We start from the raw sequence: 23,248 nt of genomic DNA, 5'->3' as shown, positions 1-23,248 counted from the left end.
CACATTTTATTGTTGATTTGGGACAGTAAATACAAATAAGTGACACTGTCACAGCTTGAATCCGGCTCTTGAATAATTTGGCATTGTGGAAGCAGCACAGCATGGATTCTGGTGTAAGCACGAAGTGGTAAATCTTTTATTCTTTTGGTTTAAATAGTAATCAAACTTTGAATTGCTCTTGCTTGTTCATAAACTGAACTAATTTCAATTCATACAATACAGTGAAGTGGGTATCTAGTTACTAATAGATAGCGGACTGGGACACCTTGTGAATAATAAGGCTGATTTTGTAATTAGGATTAACCGAGAGTTGGAAAAATGTAAACATGTTTAAAGGAAAATTTCAGTTTTTTTAAACCTGGACCTAATTTCTGGCACAAATTACGTGGTACAGCGGTGCGCCGATGAAGTCATCCCACTAGACGCGTGTGCAGAAAGCTTCCTATAAGCCCCCCGAATGCCCCGGATAACAACAACACGGCAGCTATGAGCTAACAGTGCAATAGTACACGTTCATTCATTCATTCGGCTTAAAGTGTTGGTGAAATAAAGACAGATAATGCCTTATTTAGAGGCTGTATTGTCTATGCCCTGTTCTCTCCCGTTATATGGATATATGCAGATCTCGAGCGATTTAAATATCTTCTGAAGGACGTCGACTATCACCAAACTGTTATCAGTGAGTAGATGAACATATTTTATGCCAGAAATAAGGTCGAGGTTTAAAAAAAAAAAAATGATCGAACTTCCCCTTTAAGTGGAATAATTTGCCATAATTATCGAACGTTGAAATGTTAATGGTTTAAAACAAAATGGCAGCTTATTATTTCTGCATTTGACCACAACCATACAGCCTCCAAAGTATGGCTGTGATGTGAAACCAAGCCATAATTAACCTGTTTCTCTCTCTGTTTATGCATTTAGTGAACATATTGGAGAGGAGCAGGAGGAGGATGGCAGACTGAGGGGAACAGCGTGTGACAAAGGACCCGAGCTGAGATAAAAACAGTGAGTCACATGAACGGCTAAACACCCATCCCCACAGAACCAGCAGGATACACCCACAGAGTAGCGCTCCTGATGTTCTCTGTGGATACTAGGTTTCCTTCTCAGCATGTAAAAAACAGAAGCACACTGATTTCATTTAAGTAATTGATTAGCTTTCTTACTAAATTTTTCTTGTGATCTAATCGTGAGAAAGAAATGTTTAATTGTAATGATTAATTAAATTCCAGCTTAGCAAAAATGAAAACATGATTGACTTCTAGCTGTGTGATTATAACATTTCCATCAGATTTTTCTGGCAAAGCAACAAAGAAGTATACCCAAGAATAGGAAGAGCACAGTGAGCTGAGCTGGATAGTTTTTTGAAAATTAAAATTGGACTGACATTTGGTGCAGCCATTCATGCCTGTTCAATTCTAATATCTTTGGTGATAGTCTAGGAGGGAATATATAGAATATTTGGTGATTATTACGAAATTCCTAAAAAAAAACTACTATTCCCAATAGCTTTAATTGCCCTTTTGCTAGTTGGCATGCCGATACATTAAGATGGTGAAAATGGTGAACATTTTACAAGATAACGACGACATCACTGTGATCATACTGGTATCATTAGTGTTTAGCAGAAAGTACTGCTCTACTCAGAGCTGTGGTTGTGTGTGGATATGGACTCTCGTTGGTCAAGGAAGAGCCTACCAGTGTTTTAATGATATCTACATTGTTTCAGCAAAATCCCAGTTCAACAGATGCACTCTGCATTTAAAAAGGTGACTCTAGAGATGAAGCCTCTGACACACTGGTAAACATTTGCAGCAATATTGATGGGCCACATTGACATGTTTTTATGGGGCATTTCTCCTCATAGCTCACAATGTGGTCCAGCTTTCAGGTCAATAGCTGAAAGCATTTCAACACCATCCATCACAGTGGAGTCCTCCCATGCCTCCTCATGCTCTGAGAAGCAGCTTAACAGATGAGTGACTGTCAGCTGCCCTTCATGAGACACCTGCAGGACACTGTGGAGAATAAAAAGCTGGGAGGCACTGGAATGTTTCATGCAACCGCGCATAACAACCTTTAAAAAAACTTTACTCTCTGATTCAGCTCTGGTCAATTAAAGTTGTCACTGTTGTCTACCAGACCTGCAAAAACTCTCTGTATGCACCCAATCTACATCATCTCCCCAGACATAGCTTCCTTTAATCACTGCAATCTCTGTACTCTCTGTCTTCAAAGCAAAATACTGTGAACCTGCAACATAATTGGGGTTTACATAAATATGCTGGAAGCACAACCTGACCTCTATTGTATGCCTTTTTACAATACAGCTACAGCATTGCTCTCCAGATTTCCTTCTAATACCGTCACACCAAGTATATGTGGATATTTTGTGGCTATCAATCATTTTCTGTGATTTGACGGTGTCTAATCCTTCTTTGAAATAGTGTATTACTGTGGGTGCCAGGGCAAATAAAATAAATTGTGAAAGAGTTCTAATACGTTGTGTGGCTGAATGTTATTAACTGTCAAAGCATGCCTGCATCCATATCATCAAAGCAAATTAAACCTTTCTGTAAACATTAGGAAAAGGGCCATTGTAGCGCACTGCATACCCACATTCCCGTGTACCTCTGAGGATTTGAAATGGCAGCATTTGATTCGGACTGCTGGGATAAAAAGCTCAGCCCCCTCTGAGATCCCTTGTAGCAAAGTGCTGCTAATTTGGTTAAATCCTATGCCACTGGAAAGATGGCATGGGGAAATTTAGCTGAGTCAGTGTTTGTAACTCCACACACTCAAATTCACTTCTCCACAGAGGATGGCTCTGCTTCCTTGTGTCCTTTCCTATCCGAGTGCAACTTGTCATTTTCATAATCTGCCTCAGAAAACATGTAATTTTACATGTAAGTTTACTGGAATGCAATGTAAATAAAATTGCCTATATTCTAAGCCATTTGCACAAACTCGGATGTCTATTCAATCTAACAAGCTGAACCATTGAATCTCCATGAAAATACTTGATTACAATTATGGATAACCCGGCAGGCACACTGCTCATAATTTTGGAAATGTATCTAAGAAATATATTAACCTAGCTGCTCCCATTTATAATCCCCATAAATCCTTCAGACTATTTTTTTTTTTAACAAACGATCTGTTTATTATTTGGAAGCCTGTTTAATATATCATATTGCAGGCTGATTAAATTTCTCACTCGGCTGCCTTTTATATCTTGATATGGGCTGAGAAAGATATGAAACAAGGCTGGAAATAAGAGTATGTCATATTTTCACCTGAAGCGCTTCCCTTTAGACAGTGCTTTGCTGAGAATAGGCGGAGGTACAGTGGATGTGCCTGGTGTCACATTGCCGCCCTTAAGAGATGATCCATGAGAGCTGCAACCCTGCAGAAATAAAGAAAAGTAGTGCAAACACAGTAAGGGATAAAACAAAGTCAAAATGGCTTCAGAATGTCAACACTGCGAATAAGCTCAGATTATAATACATAATTTTGATAATTCTCCATGTGGCTTAGTAGCAATCCCTAGTGAGGTTGGGGATGTTCTCTTGCTGATGTATCCTCCCTCTCTCAGACAGAGTGTCTTTAATTACAATTCACATTTTAAACTGTAGATTAGAAGGTGACGCTCCATGAATAAACTAAATTTTGGCCCTCACAGCATTCCTGCTACACTCAAGAATTAATCCAGCACAAGATTACATTAATGGCTTCCTAAAAAAATACCCGCCCTTCCATTCTTTTGCTTTATTCTTATCAAAATTAACAGCATTATCTTACAACAGGCCACAGTCAGAGCTCTGGCAGAGTGGCCACAAGTGCCCGAAGAAGCCCCCAGTGAAACACCAAGTGTTGAGATAATTTTGTTATTCCAGTTACAGTACTTCCTGTCTCTCTGTCTGATTGTCTGCCATTAAAAGCAGCCGCATAAGACATAAGACTTAGAGCTTGTTCAGGGCTCTCATTTCTGATAAGCCTCTTTTCCCCCTTACACCACTGACTCCCAGAGGGAGCTGCTACTGCTGTTCACTAGTCGTGCAGGAAAATAGTATCATTTTGGCCTCCCTCTCATATTCCCTGCAGGTGGAAAATGTCTCACTTTCTGAGACAATTGCTACAGCAAACTTTCCTGCAGGGTGATACCTATGTCAGGGGGATAAAATAAATAGCTTGTGGCAGACAAAGGCAGACCTGCATGGCGTAACCCATTACACTTGTTCCCTCCTATCTTGCTTTAGCCTTTTTTTATGCCACTTGTGAGAGCCTTTGATAAGAGACGCAATGTGGATTCATTTGAAGGGGAAGACAAAGGAAAAAATACAGGAGCCTGTGAAATCCATCAGCATGTTGACGATCACCAACGTAATAAGGAGTAAAGGAAACCTATGCATTCAGAGCAGCCATAATCCTCCTTGGACTACTATCAATTCACAGGTTGTGAACTGTGCATAATAGGATATTTGTCTATTCTTCACCAAAGACAAAGCCAGCGGCACAAACCACCCCAATATCTAGTTTATGGCTAAAATTGAGCATAAAACTTAGCTCCCTCAATGACCTGTTATCAAAATGTTAAATAGTTATTTTAGAGTTATGCCTTGATATGCACATGGACAGAGTTTGAAGTATTATTCAGATCGGAGCTGAACTGGTTTGCTCTTTAGCTAATCATGGAGATCCCCAGACACTTTTATCACACCCTCAGTTGATACAAAAACTCTGTTAAACCAGTGTATAATATTTTATAATAATTCTTAAATTTCCTGTTCACTCTGACACTGGTTAATTCTTTGCGGTTGACATGAAAGTTTAGCTATCTTCATCCATTACCCTTTTATTTCAATCTTTTGCTGACGTTTTATTTTGACAAAAAGAAAAATCTACTAAAACCGATGTGATGAAAACTGATAAATGAAAATGAATAAATGTGCTGCATGTGTTTAAATCACTTTGCTAAACCAGAATTGGTGCTTTCTTTGAGGAGGAACAGGACATTGTGTTTGAGAAGCTACGATTTTAGAGCAGCTTGATTTTTTTCTTTGTTATAAAACAACATGGCCCTGTAGCACACTAAAGCTAAAATATTCTGAAGTAATATTTCTGCAGAACTTGGATCACCAGGCTCTATTCTCGGGCTCATACCTTTGTTTATCCCCATGAAGTATTCATACATTATGCTCCCTCCTGGTGGTGACTCAGCCACTTTGTAGAATAATGGTAGACAGGTCATTTTTATTTTACTCATCTTTTACTTTGTCAGGAAGGTCCCCTAGAAAAGTAAGTTCTCTCCCTCCTGGGAATCCCGGCCAGTTAATTTGCAACTCTTGTGCTTCGAGCTGATGGGAAAAGTATGTTGCCCGTTTCCTCCAGTGCTGTGTCACACGGTTTCATACCCTCTTTTTTATGACCACAAATGTTGACACAATGTGTTTAAGTCCATTTACATTTCTATTTCTCTGTGGATTTGTTTTACTTTGAAAGTATTTGAAAAGAGTAATTGAATAGCATATTTTTCACATCAGAAGTGTCTAATTCACATGTTTAGTTTCACTCAAAATAACAGATTGAGGGAAAATATGCAGAAAAGTATTTCCTGATGAGTAAATATTTACAGGTGTCTGAAATTAAAGAGGAAAAAAACACACAATCTGCAGATATGTTGGGCTAGGTCAAGGGCTGTAAAGAGATATGGTACTGAATGATTCAAAGAAAAACTATGTAACCTCCCCAGTTCATAAAAAAAAAATGTATCACAAAAAGACTTCTAAAAAGCTAAAAACAGTGATAAAAGTCAAAACATCCTAGACTTTCACTGGAACTTCCACAATCCTAAAGTTCTTCTTCAAATCCTTTTTCACTTAAATTTGCCCCTAAGACTAACATTGTATTATTCATTTTTCTGTGAAAGCCTCATCATTTGCTTTTTTTTTTTAATAGAAACTAAATTATTAACAAGAAACCATTTTCTACCCGAACAAAGAATGTTCACTTGTTAAAAATTAAAGCAGAAAAAATACCTTAGATGCTAACTAAAAATTCTGTTTAACCTTTTATGGCAAAATGTCACAGTTGATTGTAGATATGGCCACTTTGTTGAAGTCACAGTTGTGAGATATGATGCAACCAAACACAAAAGCTCTGGCATAGATTACTTTCCCGTTTTTGATAACGTTGGGAAAAAGGTTACCATTCTACCTTATACTTACTTTTGAGATTATTGTTGGTGGTGGTGCACTAGATTGCATTACACCAAGTGTTTCCTAACCCAATCACCCTCAAAAACTTTTATTAGATATACCTCAATAATTAAACATATGGAATTGAGACAGAAATATTTACAGTGGCTGGTCAGCATCCATCACATGAAGACAGAAAATTATGACTACACCAAAGTAAATAGATCCACTGAGAGTATATTTCAGCCAAAAATGTAGCATTTTCAGAAATTATTATTTCAAAATGATCCCTTATGGTAAAATAGAAATGCCTTTAAAAACATTTTTTAAAAAATAAAATCTTTTTTCAACATCAAAGCTATATCTAGCAACCTCTGCATTCGATTACAGAATGCAAATTTGGTTCCAATAAAGTGCAAAGTTGTGGAAATTATCATTGAGATTTTGCAATATCCCCTGGATATTTTCACGAGATTTTTTGTCAAATCAAAGCCGTGATGTAAAGCTGGAGGGTTAGTTGGGTCAGGTTGGAATGACCCTTTTATAAATGCAATGCTGATGCCCAAGTGCCTATTTCAAGAATTCACACAGGGTGTAGCAACTTCCTTCTACTATAGTCAGGTCTATGTAAGTGTCTGGATTGTGACACAACACAACTTGAGAGAAAATATGTTCGTGAAAAACTGCAGCTGACATAATTTTGGGGACATAAAAGAAAAATGGAGCAGTGCATCATTTTCCTGTAGAGCTGAAATGGAAGACAATGACCAAAATGGACTTTCATTTTTATCCTTCCCTCCACACCTGCCTTGACAGAGCCAGGCTTTTGTTTCTAGCTCATTGGCCTCATCCCCACCTCCCTGCCTGCACAGCATACACAGAAAACCCTTGTGTTCTGATGCTGAGTTATACAGCATACACCAAAATGTTTTGAGCCTCTTTCGGAACCATCTGCTCTTCCTTGTAGAGTACTTTTCATTTGTCCATGTAACTTGCAAATGCAGAACTTGTAGGACTGCACCACCCACAGCCCATGTTCTCTCCCTGGATAGTTTCAAGATGTGGGAGTGGGATGCAAGAAGCAGTGGTCTGGGGTCGCTGTGTCAGATCTGTGGAAAAATGTCTTTCTCTTCTTAATCTTTCCTTGGTCTATTCAGCTCAGCTCATGCCCCCTCCTGCGTACTTATAGCTAGTGATCTTTCACATCCCACCTTAAGCTTCCCTCACAAAGTTCTATAATAGCTTGTGTTTTTGTGTTGTTGTGTTATTATTGTCTTTTTTTTTTTTTTTGTCCTGCCTTCCCCACTTGGCTTGCTTCCTGTGTCCAGCAGTAAAAGCATTTTGTGGTTGGACACGGGGCTTAGCAACATACTGAGTCCTGATGTATTTCTGTCACTCCAGTCTCACAGTCTTGTTGCTTATATAATGGCTTACTCTTGGGCTATGGGTCCTCATTTGACTGAAATGCGTCGGACTGGGCTCTAATATGCTGAACAGACAACACACTAGCTTTTCTCTGAGGTGCAATGTTCTGGTTCCTTTCAAAGCACACAACTTAACTTAAACATTTACATCAAATGCTGTGCCCTCATCTTAGTTGTCAACTGCTTTGAGCCATAATTTCAAATGACAGCCTCAAAAAGCTTTCAGGCTGTGCTACCAGCAGTTCAGTGGGTGGGGCTAGCTTGAGGAGTGCTTGTTTCAGCTGGTGACACTAGACACTGTTGAATTATTAAGGAGTCTCGATCTAAACACAGAAATGACAGAACAAGAATGAGTTTGAATGAGGAATTCCTTTCAAGAAAAACATCTGCGTGCAGAAAAAGATTGTTGATTATCAAATGGGCATACGCCTGGAAGAAAAAATAACTCTTGTCATCTTTGTAATCAGTACACCACCGTTTCCCATAAAAATCTAAATGAGAGTCCTGCAAATTGTAGAGGATGTGAAAGATTTATTTCAGCTGGGAATTTCCTATCTGCAATGTAGGAGTAGGTGCACTGTAGCACAGATGAATGATGGGAAAGTAATGATAGCTAAAGCATCTAAACATAAAGAGAGAAACCGGCCTGCTGAGCCAAGTCAAAGACAAATAAAAAAAAAAGACATCTTAGTGAAGAAAGATGCTGCAGACAATAATGAATAAAGAAAGGGGGTGCATTTAGGGAAGTGCTAATGCATTATGGGGAGCGATTGCAGTTATTTGATGAGACCTTTGCAAGTGTGCATTAAAGTGCAATTACCTTTCTGTGGAGACAACAGCCTTATCAGTGCCATCCGCATCCTCCACGTGCTTTGGAGGTCAGCTCACTCCTCTGCAGTGTCAGCCTCTGCTGGCACTGACGACTAGTACTTCATTTAGGCCACTTTTTCTTTCACGCCAGCACCCTCCAAATTGTTTCTATTCAACCAAGAGTTTGTATTTTTTATATATATTTTCTTATCATGAGGGGTAGATCCTTTTATTCATTGTGCTTCCTTTCGAAATGTCTTGGTGCTGTGATTGTTCATCAATCAACACTTTTTCATACAAAATTGTTTCCCTTCATTTTAGTTTCGGAACAGAGGCTCACAATTTTTTGCTTTTTAAATGCCTTGATTCTGCCTCATATTCTTATCTCTGCTGCAAATTGAAAATTGAAACACCTAATATATCATGTGCATGCACGTAGAGAACACAGTTTTGACTTTCACTTTGCTGCTGTGCTTGCATGGCAAATTCTGTATCCTTCATACCAAAATGATTATAAATTCTAAGTGACAAACTGCAGTTTGTCACAGGAATCTGTCACTTAACATGACAAGCAGATTTTCCCTGTATAATGCATGGTGCATTATTTTAAACTATTATTCCCCATGCCTCTCATCTTATGTCAGATATAAGTGTGAACAAAAGACTTCAGTCAGTAGAGAGATTATTAGGACATACATCAGAGATCATCCCGTCAAGCACTTTGAGTTCTGTATTGTATATATAAAGTATTGTTTATGTGAAGATGAAATGGAGACAATGATGACTAATATGTGGCTGAAAATAAAATCAATCATAGCAAAGGACTTACCTTTTGGAGATGAAGGCTGTACTGGAGCCTGAGAGTGGATTTTGACACGAGGCCAGAGCCGTTGACGCTGCAGTCTCTCAAGCTGCGGGTATCAGAGAAATGAGCCTGAAGTTTTTCTCGGTGCTTCCTGTGGAGCAGAGCATGTGCGCATAGGAAATTAGAATGATTGCAAGGTTACGACTAAACTTAAGAGATAATGCACAAGAATTAAGGGTTTGTTGACAACACAGCCAGCAATTAATCAAACAAAATGCTTCCAAGAAGCAGGAAAACCTGACAATCAAAATAAGAAATAGAACAAAAAACATTGTTGCAGAGTTCATTGCTAAATGTCTTGCTGCATTTATTCGGGTCAGTATTCCTTCCCCTCTAGTGAAAACAGTCTTTGATGGCAGTTTTCAGTCCTATGAGTCTTTTGATTATATTTTTAAACACACTTGACAGCATGGAGATCATACACTCTTATTGACTTGTTGCACTTTAATCCTGACACAAACTTCAGTTGCCTGTTCATGGCTGAATTCTGCCTCATAGCTTTTCATTGTAGACAGAAAAATAAATAAGAAATAACTTGAAGAAGCAAATAATGCTTTCAGGAGAGAGTGAAAGTTGTGTTGTGTTTTACTGGTATTGCTTTTTTCAATTTTCAATTTCAAGTCATTTAATGCTGTGAAATGACACGGAAATGTGCCTGAAGCAATGTGCTATTTATACGCCATGAGATCATGCTATCATGCCACTTGGTTGAATAAAAAAAATCTTTTGACAGTTTGAGCTTTTTGAAACTAAAAGTTGTGACAGTATTCGTCAAATGCTGTAAATCTAAAAGCATTTTAAAAGGTCAAAGTAACAAATGTGAACACCAATCCATATGCAACACACATTCAGGCATTTTGTTTTCCAGATCTGCAGCTGAAGGTTTGATGGTGGTAAAGTGTTCAGAAAGGGGACAAGTATAGCATTAAGAGAGAGGATGTCTGGCACAAGGGAAAATTTAATCAAGCCAGTGTACCGTGAAACATCCGTTACATGCCTATGTCATAAAATGGTAGGAAAAGAAAAAAGAAAAAAGAAGCTTTTTTTCACAAGGAAACCAGAATCTGGATAATGTTTTGTGAGAGAAACTAGAGGGAAAAATTGTTGCAATAATCTGAAAGTTTTTCATTGACAATGCAGGGTAAATGTTAATTGATCCATTTAGTAAAACCTTTTTGTGATGCTTATTATTCTATGCTAAGAATGATCACCAGCAATAGTTATAACACTTGGTTTAGGTGGCCATAGGTGGCTCTATAAGGCGCCACAGACACTGGGGCTTTAGTCATTTGTTTAATGCATCAAACAAACTCAAATTATTTAATTACATTAGAATTGCCATTTGTTTTCACTGCGCTTAAAATCCAGTTGTGCACCTACAACCTGAAAATACTTCGATTCCATTTAATAATCTGGGCAATTTGAGATCTTATTTTTGTCTAATTGAAATACAGTTGTTCCTGTTTAAGCTGGTTTAAGCTGATCCACTCGCTTTATCTTTTAATTGCTTCAATTATTCCTTATAAATCTGTATTTCACTGTTTTTCCAACTTTTCTGATCCAAGTTTTTCATTGGTCTACATCTTCAGTTTTTTCCTTACTTGGGTATATTGCCTTGCAAGCCCCCATCCCGTTCTGTTCTTAGAGTTTAAATCAAGATCAAATGAGTAAATGAATCTGGTGGCTTGAGTCCAGTTTTTGCTCTTCATTTGAAATGTTCCAGCTGCGTGTTCTCAAAAACCTATAAAAATCTGTCTTTGATCTTCTCTCTGAATATGAAAACAAACGACTAAATAATTGCAACTGGCTTGGAGGGACGAGTGCAAGGACCTATGCTTAGAAAATAAAACAATCAAATCACAACACTTAAAAACAAAGTATGTGACAGTAGAAGGAGTAAAACACATCATAATTACTCTATGTCTGAAGTAAGTAAACGAGCTCATGCATCATACTGTATAACATAACACATGATAAAGTCCACATAATTATTAAATGCATGATTATCAGCAAATTATTCTATATATCAGTATCAGCTCTATATTGATGTGTAGTCTTCGGCATCTTTGTCCTGTGTATGACCGCATTTTATAACCACATGTGGAGTAATTCATTTGGCTTTGATGTGAACTCATTTGATCTTTAAATATGTACGCGAAGATCTTGTATCTTTTTGCTGCTCCACTGCAAGGCCTTCAGATCATATCAAGAAAGGAACTCTACCAACCTTTGTTGGTAGAGTACTGGTGCTCTCAAGTACTGGTGTAAATTAAATGTGTACCTTTACTGAAGAAGAGAATAAACTTCAGTATTACTGAAGTATTACTGAAAACACAGGCAGCTACTGAACTTCAGTACTACTGAAGTTTATTCTTATTACTTTTTCTTGTCTTCATTACTTTCTTACCTGCAAAGAAATTATTCACTTTGGTGGCTTTTGTGCTGCCTGGTGCCCTCTTATTTGGTCAAACACATGTTCACACATACGTACCATAGCTTGTGCGGTATCTGTGTATTTCGTTTTGTGTCCAGTACTCATGATACACCTGCTTGCTAAAAATTTACCAATAAATCTTACACGAGTATCTGTCCCAAATGTATCGCACACAATATAGATTTGATGCCTTGCTAAAACATTGTGGATTTGAGTCGTGCTTTCATTGGGCTCCATTCCATGATTGTGAAATGCTTTTTCTGCACAGCCAGGGGCTTACTCTACTAATGTGGTTCTGACTGGCATCACTTACTTGTTGCGGCGGTAGAGAGCCATACATGCCACTCCAAGGAGACAGATCCCTGAGGCAATGCTGAAGATGGACAGCACCTGCCTCTGGTAGGTGTCACCACTCTCTGCGGAGGAGAGAATACAATTCAGGACAATTAATTTCTATGTGCCATAGGATGTGGACTGCAGCTGTGATTGTGCAAAGATGACACGGTGCAATTTGAATCAGCACACCAAACACACAAACTGTGGACTGGCATGCACATAAAACCACACACAGATATTTATCCACAATCTGGATTAACATAAAGCAACCAGTGTTGCTGCCAGTAAATGTCAGTGTTTGAACATTTGAAGGGGACATGACAGACACAGGCAGCTCTCAGTGACATGTGCTAACTGAAGTGGGATAATCATTTCGTTCAGACAAACCCAGCAGGCAACACCGATGAACTGTCTACTCTGCAGGGGCAACACTAAGCATGTATGGGAGTGCGCGGTTTGTGTGTTTGAGCATTCTGAGACTGATGGTGACAGGGAATTAGTAGCAAATGAATGCTCCTGGAGCTTCTTGTCAAACTTCTGCACATCAGCAGCAGAAGCGTAAGGTCACAAATAGCAGTTGATCCCAGCAGATATCTGTGTGACAGAGCAGCTGGATTTTGGTGCTGCGTTTTATACCACACCACATGCTGCATGGTTGAAGGGGGTGCATGCACTGCCTTATCAAAAGCTCTTGTGATTCTACTGACTTTGGAGTTTTTGTACAAAATCTATAACCTACATCTTGCTGTACCACTCATCTATTGATCATTTTGAGAGTCAGAGAGACTTCTGTGTCCACTAGAATTCATGACCTTCAACACAACCTCCTGTGGCTTTACCCTGCAACTCAAAAACAATAAATCCTCCTGTGTCTGATTTACCCACCCCAACAGCTGCAGGAAAAAGTGCAGAAAACATGTCATGACCTTTGGAAGCCTGTCTGTGGATTCTGATATTGTCCATAGAGAACTGTCCTGGGAGGTCTTCTACATCTGCGCTTAGCGGCCCAGGTGTATCATCTTCCTAAACTAGAAACTGTTTGAGCACTTTCTATATTTATAGCTAACACTGGGGTGCAACCGAGCACCGGTTTTATACCTTCTTTTTCTATATTCTTCCTCTCTATGACATCAGTGCTGCACACTTAAGAGATAGTACAGTGTAACTGAGCTTAAACTGTAAAGACCTTTTTAATAGTGCTTCTGGCAAAAGATAAAGATAACATCTGAACATATCCTGGACTGACAGTTTGTGGATATATATGGGAAGCAGGATGACTGAATTGCAAATCCAAAGAAAGGCAGGAGCGCTCAGCTTTGACACACGTCTGGGTATTATAAAATAGATAACAGACAATTTCTGGAAGATTGTGGTCATTTTAAAAATGTGTATGATGCCATATACTGTAAGTTTTTTACTGTTGGTTTTTTACTGAATCTTAAGCTAAGCTACATTTGTTGGTAAGATCAGTTTGTTGTAAGTAATAATATAATCTACAGGGTCAGTGGAAGATTGACCACAGAAGCAAGAGCTATGATCTTGTGAAAAAAAGATACTGCAAAGATACTACTAGTCTTTAGAAATAATTTAAATTTCCTGGTAAATAACATGGACATTACTTTTGGAAAGATGCCAGTCAGTCATCGATCCATCCATTTTCTATACCCATCCATCCATCCATTTTCTATAGCCGCTTAATCCAATTTAGGGGGCCGAGAGGCAGAGACACCCTGGACAGGTCGCCGGTCAGTCATATAAATTTAATACTTGCCAGCTCAGACTGACAAACAGCTAAAGTGTTTCCATGTACCGTAATGTGCCCTTCTTTTGTGTTCGGGTCAAAATTGACCCGTTTTAAAGTTTAAATGTGTAAAAATTACCATTTGCTTTTTTGCTCTGGAATGAGGCTTCATCTAATCCTCAGACACACCCGATTGAATGCAGAAATATCAAATTTCACCATTTTAGTAAATTCTAAAGGTCTAAAAAAAAAAAAAGTTACATCTGTGGTGTTACGGGTCAAAAATGACCCGGCAGAGAATACTGGCTGTTTTATGCATCACCTAAAAGCTATGGGTTGCTCTGAGGATCAATTGTGGCCCAATATGCCCAGTTATAGCCCACACACACACACACACACACACACACACACACAAACACACGCGCGAGAGCACGTGCGCATGCAGACGTGTGAGCGTACACATGCCTCAGAATGACTCCAGGGCCTACTAGATACGCTGTGTCACACGCCCAAGACATCAAGTCAACGTTTGAACTGTTCTTTCCACGACCTATTCAGAGTATCCTACTTGAGATGACCAACATGGAAGGGAGAAGAGTGTTTGGTGATAGCTGGAAGGAGATGGACAAAACACAGCTAGATGCACACATGGGACTGTTGCTTCTTGCGGGGGTGTACAGATCCTGTAATGAAGCTACGGCCAGCTTATGGGATAGTGAGTCAGGACGCCCTATTTTCCGTGCCACAATGTCACTTCAAGCCTTTCATGTGTTATCAAGAGTGCTACGTTTTGACAACAGGGAGACCAGAGTTGTTCGTCGTGAGAATGACAAGCTTGCTCCCATCAGGGAGGTTTGGGACAAATGGGTGGAAAATTTAAATCCCATAAGCTGGCCGTAGCTTCATTACAGGATCTGTACACCCCCGCAAGAAGCAACAGTCCCATGTGAGCATCTAGCTGTGTTTTGTCCATCTCCTTCCAGCTATCACCAAACACTCTTCTCCCTTCCATGTTGGTCATCTCAAGTAGGATACTCTGAATAGGTTATGGAAAGAACAGTTCAAACGTTGACTTGATGTCTTGGGCGTGTGACACAGCGTATCTAGTAGGCCCTGGAGTCATTCTGAGGATGTTCTCCGTCGGTGCTCTGGCAACACACACACACTGTTGTTGGTCATTGTTCATTTGTTATGGTTAAATTGCTTGGTTAATTGGTATGGTTAAACAAAAGTTGGTTTTATGGAAAGAAATTTGAACACTTGTTGTCTTTATCCTACTATTTATCTATACGGGTCAGTTTTGACCCGAAACACCAAAGATGTAAAAATTGTTAATAATTTTAAATAATAAAAAAAATAGTAATTTTTTCTTTGGTAGGTGTACTCTAATATAGGTCTATAACACATTTACAGTTTCTAATTACTCAGTCTATAAGAATGAGAAATATTTTTAGTGAATTTAAATAGTTTTTGCATTCAAAAACGAGTGGTATATTTTAAAACACTGTGTCTGTGGAGCCAACTAAAGAAATTTCCCACACTGGTTCAATTTATATGAATGTATACTAAGCCAACAATGAGTTGAAAAACAATATTGGAAGAAAACTGGTGATTTTAAGCGTTTTCAAGCATTTTCAAATCACAGGTCAAAATTGACCCGCGAACACCACAGGTGTAAACAGCTTTCTAACACAATATAAGGGTTAAGTCTTCCATGAAGAGGCTACAACCAGCGCAGGCAAGCATATACCTTCTTTTTTGCACATTAATGGAGTTTTATAGACTTAATTGAAACAATATCCATTCACCATTCTTCTACACATCTTCTAAGGCTATGGCTACACGAAAACGAAACAAGGTTTTTTTTGAAAACGGGTACGAAAACGATTTCGACCACACAGGGGGGCTTCTCTGTCCACATGACAACGCGACGCTTGCTGAAAACGATGCAGTACACACGAAACACCTCTAGGTGCGCTGTAAGCCACCCCCACCGGTTACACCAGAACAATAGAAGAAGCAATGCGCATGCGTGTACGCCCCTACTTCTAACAGCGCGAAGCTCACGTTGTTCCTTCAACAATGCCGCTGTAGTTAGCAGTGTCTGCAGCAGTGCTGCTATCAATGTTGTGGGGTCCATGATGATCGCTGTCTGTCCTTGTTGTGTTGTCTTCTTCTTCCGGATTTTGAATAGAAGCCGCTTTTTTTCTGGTCACTGACGTATGTGTATACGTCACTGCGTTAGCCATGTGGCTGTGCAGACGTAAACAAATCCGTTTTCGCTGTAACAATGGAAACGAAACGACACCGTTTTCAAATCTTCCCACTCTGGAACCCGTTCTCAAAAACTATCATTTTGGGGTAGTGGGAACGCCGGCTCCGTGTGGCCGCGACAGCCAAACGATAAGAAAAAGTATCGTTTACAGTGAAAAACGTTTTCGTGTAGCCGTAGCCTAAATGTGCATCAAAAACACCAATCAAAACCCTTTTAATGACAGCCTCGTCTTTGTGGAATTTCATCAACCTTGATTTCACTGTATATTAGGAAATTTTCATCTTATTCCTATAAGAAAAAATGTTTAGATTTAAATGGATTAGAAATGGATTAGACAGACTTAGTGCGCATGCGTCAACTCGTGTGCAGCCTGTTGCAGTCGCTCCCGTTTACTTTCGCGTATTTTACCACTTTTGTGTCTTTCTAAACTTTTTATTTTACACTATTTATTTAACTTAAACCTCAAACTCTCAACATGAGGATAGTGCAAGTTTTTGCTGTTCTGTTCGCTGTGATACTTCTTCATTCCGGTATCGCAGCGAATCGAGTCCGCATTGTTTTCTCCGGAGAACAGCTGATCGACCTGAGGCCGGCAGACCTAACGGAAAGACCAGCTGATATCCCAGCGGAGCTACGGAGGAGAACACATCGGGGGTGCAGAGGAGGAAAGAAGAAACGCAGGAAAAGGGACGGGTTGAGACTACGGAGAATCACAGAAAGGCGATTTAAGCCGTGTCTCCCCTCGCTTATTATGGGAAATGTGCGGTCCCTGGGGAATAAGATGGACGAGCTGACAGCGCTGGCCCGGAGTCAGAGGGAGTACCTGGAATGCAGTTTAATGTGTTTCACGGAGACATGGCTGCACCAGGATATTCCTGATGACAACGTCTCCATAGAAGGCTTTAACACCGTTCGGGCTGACAGAGATCGCACCAGGAGCGGAAAGAGCAAAGGTGGGGGGCACGCCGTTCTCGTGAACAACCGATGGTGCAACCCCGCTCACATCACCATCAAGGAGCATCTCTGTGACCCGAATATTGAACTTTGTGCTGTTGGACTACGACCATATTATCTGCCCAGGGAATTCACACAGGTCATCATGGTGGCTGTTTATGTCCCCCCCTCTGCAAACCCGACGTCGGCAAGTGACTCCATCCACTCAGCCATAGCCCGGCTACAGACTCAACACCCGAGTGCATTCATTGCTATCTCGGGTGATTTCAACCACATCACCATGGATACAACACTCCCCACATTCACACAGTATGTGAACTGTCCCACCAGAGAGGAGAGAACCATTGACCTGCTGTATGCTAATGTTAAGGATGCATACAGCTCCTCTCCTCTCCCCCCACTTGGACGGTCAGATCACAACCTGATTCACCTCGACCCCTGCTATGTGCCTGTGGTTAAGAGCCAGCCTGCAACCACCAAGACTGTCAGGAGATGGTCTGAGGAGGCCAACGAGACCCTGCAGGGCTGCTTTGAAGCCACAAACTGGCAGACGCTCTGTGAGCCGCATGGGGAGGACATTGATGGGCTCACAGAGTGTGTCTCTGATTACATAAACTTTGACACCATCGTCCCACCAAAGACAGTCCTTTGTTATCCAAATAACAAGCCGTGGGTGACAAAGGACATAAAGAACATTCTCAACAATAAGAAGAGGGCTTTCAGAGCTGGCAACAGAGAGGAGGTGCGAACGATCCAGAGGGAGCTGAGAGTGAAGATAAGAGAGGCCAAGGATAAGTACAGGAGGAAGCTGGAGTCGAAACTCCAGCAGAACAACACGAGAGAGGTCTGGAGTGGAATGAAGACCATCACTGGCTTCAGACCATCCAGCAACAGAGGAGTGGAAGGCAGTGTGGACATGGCCAACGAGATGAATCTGTTTTTCAACAGATTCGACTCTGTGAACCTTGCTCACCTGCAGCCAGCACCCACCCCCCACTCTCTCCCTCCCCCGTCCCACAGCCTCTTATCTTCCAGTGATGGCCCCCCTCACACCTCCTCCCCCGGCTCCCAGGCTGACTGCACTCTCCGGCATAACACCTCCACCCCTCCCCCTCCTGTCACCTCTCCACTGACTTTCACCCCAGATCAGGTCAGGAGACAGCTGAGCAGACTCCACTCAGGCAAGTCTGCAGGCCCGGATGGTGTGAGCCCCCGGGTGCTCAAAGTCTGTGCCCCCCAGCTATGTGGAGTCCTCCACAGCATCTTCAGCCTGAGCCTGAGTCTTCACAGGGTCCCCGTGATGTGGAAAACGTTGTGCATCGTTCCTGTGCCGAAGGTGCCGCGCCCCAGCGGCCATAAGGACTACAGACCCGTGACACTGACGTCACACATTATGAAGACCCTGGAGAGACTCATCCTGGAACAGCTCCGGCCCATGGTCAGACCACTTCTGGACCCCCTCCAGTTCGCATACAAGCCCCGACTAGGAGTTGAGGACGCCATCATCTACCTGCTCAACCGTGTCTACGCTCACCTGGACAAGCCAGCGAGCACTGTGAGAGTCACATTCGTTGACTTCTCCAGTGCATTCAACACCATCAGGCCGGCTCTGCTGGGTGAGAAACTGACGGCGATGCAGGTGGATGCCCCCATTGTGTCCTGGATTGTGGATTACCTGACTGGCAGACCGCAGTACGTGCGCCTGCAGCACTGTGGGTCAGACAAGGTGATCTGCAGCACCGGGGCCCCGCAGGGGACCGTCCTCTCTCCCTTCCTCTTCACCCTGTACACCACAGACTTCAGCTACTGCACAGAAAGCTGCCACCTTCAGAAGTTTTCTGACGACTCTGCAGTAGTTGGATGCATCAGTAATGGTGATGAGACGGAGTACAGGGGTGTGGTGGACAACTTTGTCACTTGGTGTGAGCAGAACCATCTGCAGCTCAACGTGGCAAAGACCAAGGAACTGGTGGTGGACTTGAGAAGGAGTAAGGCCCCAGTGACCCCTGTCTCCATCTGTGGGGTCAACGTGGACATGGTGGAGGACTACAAATACTTAGGGGTGCACTTGGACCATAAACTGGACTGGACAAAAAACACAAACGCCCTCTACAGGAAGGGCCAGAGCCGTCTCTATTTTCTGAGGCGGCTTAGGTCCTTCAACATCTGTCGGACAATGCTGCGGATGTTCTATGAGTCTGTGGTGGCCAGTGCCATCCTCTACGCTGTTGCATGCTGGGACAGCAGACTGAAGGTGAAGGACGCCAACAGACTGAACAAACTCATCCGCAAAGCCAGCCACGTTGTCGGAGAGGAGCTGGACTCTCTGACAGCATGCAGTGTCAGACAGAAGGATTCTGTCCAGGATCAAATCCATGCTGGACAATCCTGCACATCCTCTTCATAATGTGTTGGTCAGCCACAGAAGCACCTTCAACCAGAGACTGATTGCACCACGCTGCACCACAGAGCGCCACAGGAAGTCATTCCTGCCTGTGGCCATCAAACTGTACAACTCCAGTCTCTGACATCACTTCACCATGTGCAATAACCCGGTCATAACAATAATAATTAGCTACTGAGTAGAACATTGTAAATACTGTTTATTGTTTATTCTATTTTTGTACATACTGATATTTTTATTCTTATTTTATTTTATTCCCTATCTTATTCTTATTAATCTTTATTTTCCTGTAAATAAGAGCACTGCAACAAAAGAATTTCCCGCAAGGGATTAATAAAGTTATTCTGATTCTGATTCTGATTCTGACAGGGAGTCCTGGGTCATTCCAGGACTTTGAGTTTTCCTTAGGAAACTTTGGTGCAACTAAACCATTGTTTAGTTGCAATTTAAACCTAATTCCAGCCTAAGCCTGAACCTCAATACTCTGAAAAAGGTGGTTCCTCCATCCATCTTTCTTTCTAGAATACGTGTAATTTAACCTCCAAACCTCAACCAAATGAATTCTTCCCAACAGTTTGATGCTGCTATCACCATACGTGATTGTTAGGGTGGTATATATGAAGTGATGCTCAGTGTCTGGTTTCCTGCACACATGATGCCAGGAATTGAGACCAAATAGATCAGTTTCTATTTCATCAAATCATCAGATGAATTTCAGGGTCTGTGAAACTTTCAGGTGTCTTTTATCAAACTCCCAGTGGGCTGTCATGTGCCTTTAATTGAGAAATGGGCTCTGTCTGGTCACTCTACCATAAAACCCTGGTAGTTGAAGCGCTGTGCTTATACTTGTCCGTCTCAAAAGTTTCATTGCTACAAATAAACTGTGGATCACATTAATAGCGACCATTGGCTTATTGGTCCACTGTCTGACAGTGTTTTTGGTTCCAAACTTCCATGTAGAGGCATCCATCTGCAGATCTGTGCCTTGACACAATCCTGTCTCACTGTGCTGTAGACATCTCTCTACACCTCATGATTTGTTAGTTATAAACAGGGGCTTTTCTTAGTAAATTATATCCAGTGTATGCAATTAGGTGAGTTGCAGTAAAGTTACAGAAGCATTTTAGGGACAGTGCAGTAAGTGCCAGAGGCTAAACTATGACAAGTCATAGCCAAGGGTTGAATACTTATGATATCTATCTATCTAATAATTACATCTTTCAGTTGATTGTTTTCAATAAAATAGCAAAAGTGAGTCTCTTTTGTGTGTGGAGAATTGTGTGAAGTTTAATGAAAATCTATTGAATCCATTTAAAGATGAATCTACTTGAGAGAGTCGGAATGCTTTCCATTGAAACTGCAAATATATTAACCTTTGATTGTGTTGTTCTTTCATACACGTACAAATAGGTTGATTTGCGTGTATTAAACTTGGTTAATTAAGGGTGAGATAGATTTAAGGTAACATAATGAATTTGCTTTATTGTGTATTGTACAACTCATCATAAGCAACACTGAAACTATGACAGAACTTGTTGACATAGTTCTCCAATATCAGAAGCAGCAGCAAAATTCTTCAAGCCCTTTTCTAAAAACAAACTGCAGAAAATGCCAAGACACTAATGTGCCACTTGCATAGCTGTGCCCCATCCAGCTTTTACCATCACTGAAATGACCTTTCAATGGCTGCGTATCTAAAACATAGGGAATATCTATCTTTGCCTGCTGCTGCATCATCACTCTTCATGTGGAGAGCCACCTGAGACCAACCTCTGCGTATTTTTTGAAGGATGAAATAGGCTTTTCCAAAATCTGAACACAAAAACAGCTGTCTGCAAATCTCTGCTGAATGGCTGCAAGGAAAAACTGACGTGCAATCTGAACATAAAGCCATTACAGGCCTTTCATGCTGGATGCCTACGAGGCACTCTTGAAATTAGATGCAAGAGCATGTTAGGAAACAAGATGAACAGCCTTAGCAATACTGGCTAAGACGTGATATACTGACACAAGACAAGACAATACCATTTGGCCAGCTACACCATAACAACCACTCTACACTTGACTAGCATGAAATGTTGTACTGTAGACCGTGTAAAAGTGTCCATGACAAAATGGGGTATTCAGCTTGAAATACATCAGAGTGAACTAGTGAGACATGTAGAGCTTCAGCTGCTGGACTAAATAGTGCAAGAAAATCATATTAAGAGTCCTCAATTCTACATCAAACATGGCTTTGCAGTATTCCGACTGGCTGTCTCAGGCTGTCCCATGCTGTATAAAACTTATATAACAACTACCAAAAGCTTCATCGATAAATGACACAAAGAATTCATGATGGTATGCAATGAATAATCAAGTCAGCATGCATAGTGCCTACTTCAGAGACAAGAAAATCTATCTGTACTTCTGTCTGTCATCCGTCTAGCTATCAGCCAGTCAGTCCTGTACTCCTTTTATCTAATGCATCTGCCCATCTGCAGTAGTGTTTTAAACTAATTTAGCACCAGATTAAAATCAATGAACCCGGGAATGCTGTGTGCAGAGCAGGCTTTTCTTCCTCAGGATCTTCTCCTTCCTCCTATTTCCTGGAGCAAGTTTGTGATGTGACAGCAGTGTATGAAGACATGTTAATGGAAAACTTCATTGCCTGGTTTTATGCAAGCACTAAAGCGAGGCAAACAACAGGGAAAAGATGGCAAAGGAGAAAAATAAATGAAAAAAAAAATACAAGTGTGACTGAGTGTGTGTGTGTGTGTGAGTGTGTGTGAGTGTGTGTGTGAAGGGGGTGAGACTTTATTTTCCCCCTGGACAAGGAACAGAGTGACATTATTAAAGAAAGAGAGCCAGATAATTTGGTTTGGAAAGATTTGTCAACCACCTGGAAGGTGGTAGAAAAGTAATATAGATCAAAAGAAATTAAAATTGTATTGCTTCTCATTCCACCAGTTGGCTTTGTATGCAATGTGCAATGCATACCACAAAGCAGATAACTTATTGTTTTGAGTATTAGAAATTACTTCTTAAATCACTATGCAAATATATGAAAGGAGAGAAAGGAATTATTTCTGCCATTTGCTTTGCTCTATGCTCATTACATCACTCTTCTCTAACAGTACTGTTCCTCATGCAGACAGAATACACCTAATTCACCACCACAGTGTTTCCATGGTGACTGGCCCACATTAATTTTCCAAGGTGAGCGCCCTTGTTGTGCTGGCTTGTGTGTTTTGGATATTTCACAGATGGGAGGCACATGAAAGATGGAGTGCTCTGCAAAGTCAATGAAAAGTTGTCTTACCCATGAACTCGATCCCAAGTTCATCCGCTGTTCCATTCAAGGCCAGATAGCAACAAAGAGGGGAAAGAATGGGTAAACACCAGACATGGAGATGGGGAAGAAGAGACAGAGCACAAAATAGTTACTACATGATGCGCCTCTATCTTACTCACACCTCACTTCATAGGGAGAGATACATGCTACAACCACATCGTAAAGATGGTTCGACTGCTTCATCAGATATGACTTCTTTTGCACGGTGCAATGAGCCAGTCAGCCCCTGATGCTTGGAATTATTTACTGTGATACTCTGAATTCACTCAGCCTGCAGTGGCTTTGAATGTAGGCAGAAACAAACCAAGATAAGAGGGAGGAGGAGGTCCAGGCTGAGAAAATTAGAGCGGGATCATGAAAATAAAAGTAGAAAATGATATATCATGTAGCTTTTTGCTACTGATGCTGCTTTTGCACAGGACCTTCTATTGATTTGAGCCTGAGGCATTGCAGTAATTGCTCTCCTCACAA

The 23,248-nt window shown here is 41.0% G+C and overlaps 1 protein-coding gene across 1 annotated transcript in view; it reads right to left on the bottom strand.

The window, feature by feature from the left end:
• nrg3b (neuregulin 3b) overlaps positions 1 to 23,248 on the bottom strand; it is a 218,378-nt gene that overhangs the window by 7,558 nt on the left and 187,572 nt on the right. The window contains exons 4-7 of the mRNA XM_075457485.1: positions 22,745 to 22,771; positions 12,047 to 12,149; positions 9,264 to 9,390; positions 3,300 to 3,409 (exon numbers count right to left, since the gene is read on the bottom strand). Of these exons, the coding sequence (XP_075313600.1) occupies positions 3,300 to 3,409; positions 9,264 to 9,390; positions 12,047 to 12,149; positions 22,745 to 22,771 (367 nt within the window). The remainder of the gene's footprint in view (positions 1 to 3,299; positions 3,410 to 9,263; positions 9,391 to 12,046; positions 12,150 to 22,744; positions 22,772 to 23,248) is intronic.

The sequence above is a fragment of the Odontesthes bonariensis genome, chromosome 23 (genome assembly GCF_027942865.1).
Source record: "Odontesthes bonariensis isolate fOdoBon6 chromosome 23, fOdoBon6.hap1, whole genome shotgun sequence".
Classification (NCBI taxonomy): Eukaryota; Metazoa; Chordata; class Actinopteri; order Atheriniformes; family Atherinopsidae; genus Odontesthes; species Odontesthes bonariensis.
The sequence above is the reverse complement of the archived record's forward strand: the minus strand, read 5'-3'. Positions and strand labels throughout refer to the sequence as shown.